Below are 10,464 nucleotides of genomic sequence, written 5' to 3'. Positions count from 1 at the left end.
GGAACTGGGTGGAGGGGAGTTATGGTGGGAAAAAAGAGGAACCAATGTAATAATCTGAACAATAAAGATTTAATTAAAAATAAATAAATAAATAAATAAATAAATAAATAAATGTAAATGTGGAAAGTTATGGCCTACATGAAACCATCCCGCACAGTCTACCTCACCTGCTTTATATGAAGAACGCACCAGAGGGCCACTTGCCGTATAATGAAATCCAAGGTCATTTCCTACTTTTTCCCAGTATTTGAACTTTTCAGGAGTAATGTATTCTTCAACCTAGATTTAAAGAATTAATTTTGATTCTAGAATTTCCATAAATCATTTTGATTCTACAGAAAATTGATACCCATACATTCAAGGTGGTTTCATAAAAAATTATTTATTGTTGAAAGTATTATATACATCCCCTGGTCTCCCCCCATTGACCTCTTCTAGCCTGCCCCCACCGCCAGCCACCACCCTATTGTCTGTGTCCATAGCTTATGCATAGATGCAAACAAGTTCTTTGGTTGATCTCTTCCCACCCACCAACCCTCCCCTCCTTCCTCCTTCCGAGATTCCGCAGTCTATTCTATGGTTCTGTGTCTCTGGATCTATTTTGTTTATCAGTTTATTTTGTTCATTAGATTCCACATATGAGTGAGATCATGTGATACTTACCTTTCTCTATCTGGCTTATTTCACTTAGCATAATACTCTCCAGGCCCCTTCATGCTGCCTCAAAGGGTAAGAGATCCTTCTTTTTTACTGCTGCATAGAATCCCAAGGTATAAATGTACCACAGCTCTTTTATCCACTCGTCTACTGATGGGCAATTGGGACTTTAACTATTGTAAATTGTGCAGGTTTGATTCTGGTCAAGAGCACCTGCTTCAGTTGCAGGCTTGATGTCTCTCTCTCTCTCTGACTCCCCCTTCCTTCCACTCTCTCTAAAACCCATGGAAAAGTATCCTCAGATGAGGATTAACAAACAAACAAACACACAAATAATAAAAAGTGGGATCTACCTTTGCACAATGACTCCTTGGTCTGGTTTCCTCCCTGATTTTATTGTTTGGATAATGACTATTAGCATCTGAAGGGAGCCTTGCTTTCCCCCTCCTTCTTTCCCCACCCTATCCAGTCCCTTCCCTCACTGGAGGTCAGATATCCCTCAGCAATAGAGCAAGCCTGAGAATTATTCTCAGATAGAAGATACCATTAAGCTTATTGTCACTAAGGTTTAATATTTGTTTTGCATGTGATTTTATTTTCGATTGCTCTGTTTGATGGGAACCATTATAGAATTCTGAAAGGCAAATTTATATGGCAACTATTTCCTTTAGCATGGCTAAAATAAAAATTTTAGGCTCAGAATATCCTTGCAAAGCTTAACATTATTTGCAAATATTTATATAATTTTATTCATATTTTAATGTGTTTGTTTTAATTGCTACAGGTGTGAAAAAATTGAAAGATGTGGAGTATCTGGGGACAGTAGCCAGTGTTTGCCTTCATTCAGACTATGCTGCTGCTCTTTTTGAAGGCAAAGTCCAGTTACACTTGGTAAGTATAATTTTGATGTCCTGGAGGCCTGCTCAGTTAACTTAGTGTCTTATTAAAAACTTCGGTCAGGAAGCAACCTTGTACAGACTAGCTAGAAAGCCAGGTGTGGATAAAGGATTAACAAAAATAAGGATTAACAAAAATCTTTACCCTTCTGCAAGGAGATGGTCAATTAGTTTTCTAGCTCTGGCAAGAAACCCGGCAGTTTATCAACTGTGCTACTTCCAACAGTGCTTATGGTAAAAATGGCCCTGTTGGTAACTGTATGGAGAAACCATAAATGAACTATAAAAGCTGATGGGAATGCCATACATCTGGGCCTCCTGGAGTGCACTGACTCGTACATTTAGGCATGTTGCTTGTGGGGGTCCTTGAAACTAGGCCTCTTGAGTTGTCCAAGAGATACTGGCCCTGGAATATGGGGCTTCCAAACCAGGGCATCTGCCACATCTGTTCTTGGCTCTTTGCTTCTGGGAAGCCAGGGATTAGCCACCAGACAACTTCAGAGCCTGTGTTCCCGCTGAAGAGGGGGGTCTAATGCTGCCCTGCTCGTAAGCCGTGCTTCCTGCCTGACGCCTTTGAGTAAACTGGCCTATGCAGTCTGCTGAGTCTGAATGTTTAATTGAACCTAAGAAAAAGATCCTCCCCTACGAGCCACTGCTATTCTTTGTTTTAGATAGAAAGTGAACTCTTGGATACTCAAGAAGAGCGTGAGACTCGACTCTTCCCAGCAGTGGATGATAAGTGCCGGATCTTATGTCATGCCTTAACTGGTGATTTCCTCATCTATGGCACGGATGTACGTAATGTCTTCTTTAATATAGAACACAGGGCAATTTCTAGTTTTTACTTTGTAATATATTTTATATGCATATACATATAGTGTGTCCTGAAAACTGTACACACACACTTTGAATAATTATAAAGGCAGTGTTCATTAAAATACATTTCATTTTTATAACTGAGCTATCAGATCTTAAAGTATGTATACATATTTTTGGGACACCCTGTATATATTATATATTACATACATATTATATATTACATATATTACATATTATATAGTAGACATAAGTAAATATATGTAGAGCACATAAGTGGCATGATTTGTTAGTATTGAGTGCTTTTGTGATTATAAGCAATTTTGAGAGCACAGTAAAAAGGGCAAACTATTGAGTGTAGAATATCTGGATTTAAATATCAGGGTTTTTTTAACTTATAGGTAGATTTTTATTTTATTTCTAAAATATGTTTTATTGATTTTAGAGAGGAAGGGAGAGGGAGAGTTAGAAATATCGATGAGAGAGAAACATCCATCAGCTACCTCCTGCACGCCCCCTACTGGGAGTTAAGCCCGCAACCAAGGTACATGCCCTTGACCAGAATCGAACCCAGGACCATTCAGTCCACCGGCCGACACTCTATCCACTGAGCCAAATCTGTTAGGGCAATATTAGTTCTTTTACTTGATTGTTGCTCTTTAACCCCTCCAAGCCTCATTTTCCTTATCTGGATGCTTTAAGGACTTAATTTGATGACAAATATAAGACACCTCATTCAACTGTAGATTTCCAGTGCCTACGTTTAGGAGGTATTTAATAAGTATTAAAATTAACGGAATACTGAGGACCAGTGTTTTGGTCCTTTGAACCACCATTACCCTGTACCTCTAAGTATTACGTTAGCCACATGGACATAAAGCATAGTTACAGTAATAGCATCTAATATTTGTCAAAACGTTTTCAAAGATTTTTCAAAGCATTTCATACCTATCTTATTCAGTCTTTAAATTCAGTAAAGTTGGTAGAAAAGGTGTTGTTTTCCACATGAGAAGAACAATGATTCACTATTTCCATTTTCTCTCATTAAATTGTTTATTAAAAAGAGCAGGTCTTAAAGAATGCTTATTGCCATAGAGAGACTTTATAAGTTGAAAAGAATCAGTCTTTGTGCTAATTTACATCAGTAGGGTAGGTCTCATGTGTCAGGTGAAGTAGTGAGTGATGTGGTAAATAACATTAAATACAATACGTTTGCATGACACCTAACATTATAAAGCCTGATCTCACTCACCTCATTAACTATATAAAATAAGCAGGGACGTTTTAGAGATGAGGACACTGAAGATTGAGAGGTCACTAGGTTTGTGACAGAGGTGGAACTTGGACAAGCAAGTGGAAAATGTACTCTTTCCACTATGCCACAGACACTTGAAGTAAGAACTCAAAGTGTAGTCGCCTGTCAGTAAGGCAGTACTTATCTGTCTCATTCTTTTTTTTTAAATTGAAGTATAATTGACATAAAACATTATATTAGTTTCGGTGCACAACATAATGATTTGATATTCGTATATATTACAGAATGATCGCCACAGTAAGTCTAGTTAACATCCGTCACCATACATAGTTACAAAATTTTGTTTCTTGTGATATATCTCATTCTTAAGTGATTCGGAAAATATTGGTGCTTTTTAGCAGCTTTACTGAAGTATAATTGGTAATAAACTACACAAGTTAAAATTAAGTTTTGACATATGTATGCACCTGTGAAACACCATCAACTCAATCAGTATAATGGACGTATTTATCACCTTTAAAAGTTTTCTCAATCCCTCCTTCCCACCCTTCCCCACTTACTGCTTTGTCACTATAAATTAGTTTGTATTTTCTAGAGCTTTATATAAATGGTTGTGGACTTGATCCCCAGTTTGGGGTATGTAGGAGGCAGCCAGTCAATGATTCTCTGTCATCATTGTTGTTTCTGTCTCTCTCTCTCCCTCTCCCTCTCTCTCTGAAATCAATAAAATAATATTTTTAAAGAAAAGCCAGTACCTTTGTAATTTTACCTGTGGAAAATAAAGATTTAATTAAAATTACCAACATCTGGCAATTCATGGTAGCTGTACCTTGAGGTGGCGCTTTGTTGGCTGCATATACTGTCCTAAAGTCAAACAGTCCACATCTGCCTCACGAAGTGCTAGAGAAAAAAAACCCAACACATTATATTAGCAGATGCTTTTATGATGCTAAAATTATACATTTAAGTATAATTTTTCAGAAAGTAATTTCACTATAGAACAGTGTGAACTTTATCCTGGCCTATAATCCTGATGTTGGAAAGTAAGACTGTACCCATTCATTCAAAGGTATTTATGTGTCAGGAGATACAGTAAGGACTGAAAACATAGGAATGATTAAGACAATCATGGGGGGCTGATATAAAGATGAATGACTCCAGCCCTAACCGGTTTGACTCAGTGGATAGAGCATCAGCCTGTGGACCAAAAGGTCCCAGGTTCGACTCTGGTCAAGGGCATGTACCTTGGTTGCGAGCACATCCCCATTAGGGGGTGTGCAGGAGGCAGCTGATCGATGTTTCTCTCTCATCAATGTTTCTAACTCTCTATCCCTCTCCCTTTCTCTCTGTAAAAAATCAATAAAATATATTTAAAAAAATAAAGATGAATGACTCCAGTACTATGGAATAAATGCTAAAATAGGGTTGGAAAGTGTCTAGAGCAGGAGTCTGTTAGGCAGAAAAGATGAAGAGAACAGTCTGTCAAAGGCCCAAAAACACCCACATTGTAGACCAGGCATGCTATATAAGGCTTTACGTAAATGTACAAGATATGCACTGGGGATGTGATTTGATCTTTGACTTTGGAATCTTTCTAGTAAAACATTATGAACTGTGGAAAAGAGAAGCTTTTAATTACTATTTGAACTCATTACTCTTTGAAACAATAAATAGCTACAAGAAGGCCAAGGACTTTCAGGTAAAATAAAAGCTGTTATATCTAAAAATTTAAAAAGCCTAAGAATCACAAAGCAAATGGGCTTACGGGACTAAGGTTAGCAAAGTCCAAAATATATCAGGCTATGTGACAATGTTCCAGTAAGCTCTTTCTCAAAGGCCTGGATTCATCTTACTCATCTTTGAACTGTCAGTGCTGGCCAGATCTCCTGGTACCAAGATGGCTCTCAAAAATTGTCTAACTGAACAAGAAAAGTGGACAAAATCATGTTTTTACTTGATACAAGGGTAGAAAATAAAATGGGATGCAAATTTCATATCTTGACCTTCCTGCATATCATTCCACAAAATTCTAAGAAAACATACATCCTTCCCTTTTTATGTTACTATTTCTAAGCATATCCTGTACTTAATTCTTGGAACTTTCACTGAGATTATGGAGGGAATCATAATGGGGCCTTCAAAGTGGGGATCCTGTCCAGCCAGTGTGGCTCAGTGGTAGAGCATCGGCCCATGAACCAGAAGGTCACGATTCTATTCCCAGTCAGTGCACCTGCCCAGGTTGTGGGTTCGATCCCCAGTAGGGGGGTGTGCAGGAGGCAGCTGATCAATGCTTCTCTCTTATCATTGATGCTTGTATCTCTCTCTCTCCCTTCCTCTTTGAAATCAATAAAAAAGTGAGGTTCCTGCTATTATTCAAATGAAATGGGAAAGAGTTTTAATTTTCAATTCCTTTACCTTTCATTGTTGCATATACTTGCTCGTCATCCTCGCCTAAACCCAACATTATAGATGTTTTCGAAATGACATCAGGCTGAACCTCCTTGGCGTGCTTCAGGACCCGCAGAGATTGGTCAAAATTGGCCCTGGGATCACGAACTTTCCTTGAAAACAGCAAGGCTGTTGTCAGCAAGAATAACCACAAGCTCAACTAAGCACATAGTTATGTAAGCAACAGGAAAGACCAGAAAAGTACATTCTGGACATTACATTACATCTTATGGTTCAATGGTAGAATTTGTGCACCAATGTCTAACTGTTACTTTAGGATAGAAAATAAGGCTTTGCCGGGCGCCCTAGCTGTTGACTTTTAAGGCCTTTCAAGTCTGGGGCAAAGAAAATGAAAGTAATTCAATTTATGAAGTACTTGAGGAGAAGCTAGAATTCTGAAGCTGAGAGTGAGTGATTATAAGGGGTAGTCAAGAAATAAAGGAAAAAGCGTGGAAGAAAATCTTCATATTGAACAAAGAAAGAACTGTTTAACTTAAACCCACATTTCAGGGCTGAAACTTTTATGATAATTTCTTTTCAAAAGACTGAGCTGCCCTCTGCTGGTGAGTATACAACATTGACATCTCCTAGTTAAAAAAAATGCAGGATTCTGGAATTTTCACTGGAAAGGATAATGTTTCTTAAGTGAAAACAGGGAAATTGGCACCCACTGGTGGTGGTATGATGAGATAGGGCAGGGTTGGAACAGGCTGTGTGCCAGACTTCAACAGGAGCCAAACCACCATGGTTTAAATTGGGACAGGGCCAAATGGATAGAAATTGCTGATGTTAGCCTGGCTGGTGTGGCTCAGTAGTTGAGCATCGACCTATGAACCAGGAAGTCACTTCAATTCCTGGTCAGGGCACATGCCCCAGGTGCAGGCTTAATCCCCAGTGGGAGGGATGCAGGAGGTAGTTGATCAATGATTCTCTCTCATCATTAATGTTTATATCTTCCTCTTCCTTCCTCTCCGAAATCAATAAAAATATATATATTTTTAAATTGCTGATGTTAAACCAGCATTCATCTGAATTCAAAAGCAACCTTTATTTTTGGGTAATTGATTTGTTGTTGTAGTTGTTATTTTTAACCAGAGACCAGTTCACTGAGAAGAGAGGAAACCAATTAATGAGTTAAAAAATAATCACAAAACTGGTAATACAGAAAGCCATTATTTTCTGAAAGTACTTCTCCACTGAATTTAAATTATGCTCCCTAATGTTTATGATTTAGTGGAAATGATGGTTATCCTTTATCATATTTCTTTCAAATTCATTATACAAACACAGTATAATGTCTATAAACTAACAAAACCATTATCAAAAACTTTACTAAAATTAATAAAAATGAATGTTAAAGGTTAAAATAATTTTTATTTTTTTGAAATATGAGCATAGTCATAATGTGGAATAACAATCTATAATTATTCCTACCCACTAAAATTTTTAGAAAAAGTAAAGAAGTATAGTGTCTACTTTTTAAAAGAGATTTAAAATACATCTGAATGATACCAGTTTTTCTTTGGCATCATTTATTGCATATCTTTTTTTTTAAAATATATTTTATTGATTTTTCACAGAGAGGAAGGGAGAGAGATAGAGAGTTAGAAATATCGATGAGAGAGAAACATCGATCAGCTGCCTCCCGCACATCTCCTACTGGGGATGTGCCCGCAACCCAGGTACATGCCCTTGACCGGAATCAAACCCGGGACCCTCCAGTCCGCAGGCTGACGCTCCATCCACTGAGCCAAACCGGTTCGGCTGTTTTTGTTTTTTTTTTAGAATTATAATCAAAGTAATTGCTCTTGTGTAATTTTTTTTAACACTGTTCTTTGAAAAAATAACTCATTGGCACTTGTAATAAGATAGTATCAAAAAAAAAAAGAAAAAAAGATGCTCATTATGTGTGTATAACAAAACATACACATGCATAAATATGATATTTATACTTGGATGTTGGAAACTGATATTACTGGGTAGAAATATTATGGGTGATGATCACATTCTTTCGTTGGCAATATTATCTAATTTTTCTGTAACAGGCTTATTTACGTTGCTTTTGTTTAAAAAATTCACTTTATAAAAGTCTATTACAAAGTTCTCCTTTGAAAAAAGTGAGAAAACATTCCAACATTACTCTGTATGTGTAATCACCTCTGTAATTCTGGAACTGTTTCTACATTATGTGCATATACATCTAATCCTGACAGAGCGAATTTTTCTATTGCTTTAAGATGTCATCAGAAATCAGGAGTGAGACATTCCACAAGAATTTTTGGATTCCTAAAGGAAAAAAAGATAAGCATTAAACTGAGGAGAAGAACTGACATAACTGCTGCTCAAAACAGAAATCACCCTACACATTCTGTATCAGTTTCAACACAGTAATCTTTAGAAACCCTACCCCAAAAAGCATGAACATACAAATGTTTATATCTGAACTGTTCAATGAAAAAATAAATCCAGAACATCAAATAATATGTACACAGTGGCTAAAACACATCTGTAAGCAAAGAATAACAAGGATACATTTTGAGACTGTGCAGATTTTTAAGCATTACTAAGAAGGCATTTAAAAAATATGTTATTTTTTTAGGAATTAATATATAAGTATTAAAACGTTAAATATAAAATATTTTTTATTTTTTAGAAAGTAAATTGGGATATCTCTATGTGAATGTAAACATTATTTGATTGCTTTGATTTTTATTTCTTTTAAAATTCATCAAATAGGACTGTCCTCACAAATATTTCACAAGTGTTATGGGCTTTAAAAGGTATTCTGAGTTGCTGAATCAAGTTGAGCTTTGCTTAAATAGAATGTAAGCTAAATATTAATCTTTCTATTTATATTGGCTATATCTATACATTCAAGCATTGAAATGTGAACTAGCTCATAGAGCTGCTTTCTCTGACAGTAGCAGAAATGACCGGGACAGCTGACAAATTTTTCCACAAACCCAACTGCAAAGTTTTGGGAGCTGTTTCCTAAGAGAACAGATATAAAAAAATATGCCCTTTCATGGACATAAAAGATATTGAGAGAACACATCCTATAACTCACTGTTTGTTAACTGCAAGTTGAAACCCATTAGTAGTTTGTGAAATCAATTTAGTGGGTAGCAAACAAAAATTTTTTTAATGAATTATAAAATATATTAAGTAGAAAATATTACAGGAATCATTGAAGAAACATTTACTAAGTATGTAGGTGCTAGTCTAGCACTGAGCTATAGGAAATAGGCATAACTCCCTTTTTAAATCTTTTTAAATGGACGAGGTTAAAATCACAAAAATGTGGATTATGGGTAAAATTCCAAGGACATATAAATACAGATAAAATCTACATCAAGACTTACATATTTTTACAATGTGGGAGCTTATCTCATCCTTATTCCTTCTAGATGATGATTTATTCAAAATCAGTGCTAGGAAGACTGCAGCTTTATACTTCTTTTAAAATTACTCAAAGGAAGTTTAGACTAGCACTCAAATACAAAGCAGGGGCTCTATGCACCAAAGATTCATGAATAAACTCGTGTCTCCAAATCCCTAAAATTTCTGCAAATATGTATCTGTATGTTTACATATGCTTTTTTCTGGCAGATAATTTCCAGCAGATTATCAGAGGGATTTATAACACCCCCCTCCCCCCAAAAAAAGTTAATACCACTGCTTTGAAGTAAAGACCATACTGAACTTATATGAGACCAAAACAGTCCTTAAATTACACAAGTACCTTTCCTTTAAGTATGATACAGTCTTTGCAAAGTGTTCAGCTCCTCCATCAGGCAAATCTAGAAACAAGAGAGCCCACTGCTCAAGGTGATGCCACAAATTAGTAAGAGCCAATTTCTGGAAGAGGTAATAATGACACTAACCATCTCGATCCACAGATGTCAGGACAACATAATCCAGACCCCACTCTGCTATTGCCTTTGCAGTATTGTAGGGCTCATTGGCATCCAATGGAGGTGGCTTTCTTGCAGTCTTAACAGAACAAAATCTGCAACCTCTTGTACATGTGTCACCCATCAACTAAAATAGAGATGTTACCATTTCAATCAAGTAGACAGATGACCCTCAAGAATATAATATTGAGAGGATAAAGTTACAAAGAATGAATACAATTTGACTCTGTTTATAAGAAATTTGAACCATTGAAAGCTAAGCGATATAGTTAAGGGACACAAATACAATGTGGTAAAACGAGAAAAAAACAGGAAGTGATAAACTCAGGACTAAGAATGGTGTTAAGGGAAAAAGAAAGGGGATGCGTGCCAGAAGCCGGTCCACCCTTGCTGCTTGACACAGTCGCTGCAGGGAAGAAACATCTGCACAGCTTATGTTTCAAGGGACCTGGCGTATATGGCATATGGTTTGCTCCCC

The 10,464-nt window shown here is 36.7% G+C and overlaps 1 protein-coding gene across 2 annotated transcripts in view; it reads right to left on the bottom strand.

Moving 5' to 3' along the window:
* LIAS (lipoic acid synthetase) overlaps positions 1 to 10,464 on the bottom strand; it is a 30,619-nt gene that overhangs the window by 5,402 nt on the left and 14,753 nt on the right. Inside the window, exons 5-10 of one of the 2 annotated variants that reach the window (XM_005877444.2) lie at positions 9,957 to 10,113; positions 9,815 to 9,872; positions 8,230 to 8,358; positions 6,040 to 6,185; positions 4,454 to 4,524; positions 168 to 279 (exon numbers count right to left, since the gene is read on the bottom strand). In XM_005877444.2, the coding sequence (XP_005877506.2) occupies positions 8,316 to 8,358; positions 9,815 to 9,872; positions 9,957 to 10,113 (258 nt within the window). In that variant the 3' untranslated portion in view covers positions 168 to 279; positions 4,454 to 4,524; positions 6,040 to 6,185; positions 8,230 to 8,315. The remainder of the gene's footprint in view (positions 1 to 167; positions 280 to 4,453; positions 4,525 to 6,039; positions 6,186 to 8,229; positions 8,359 to 9,814; positions 9,873 to 9,956; positions 10,114 to 10,464) is intronic. The other variant, XM_014548680.1, reaches the window with a different exon arrangement.

This window comes from Myotis brandtii, unplaced genomic scaffold (assembly GCF_000412655.1).
Source record: "Myotis brandtii unplaced genomic scaffold, ASM41265v1 scaffold520, whole genome shotgun sequence".
Lineage (NCBI taxonomy): Eukaryota > Metazoa > Chordata > Mammalia > Chiroptera > Vespertilionidae > Myotis > Myotis brandtii.
This window is presented reverse-complemented; position numbering and strand designations above follow the sequence as displayed.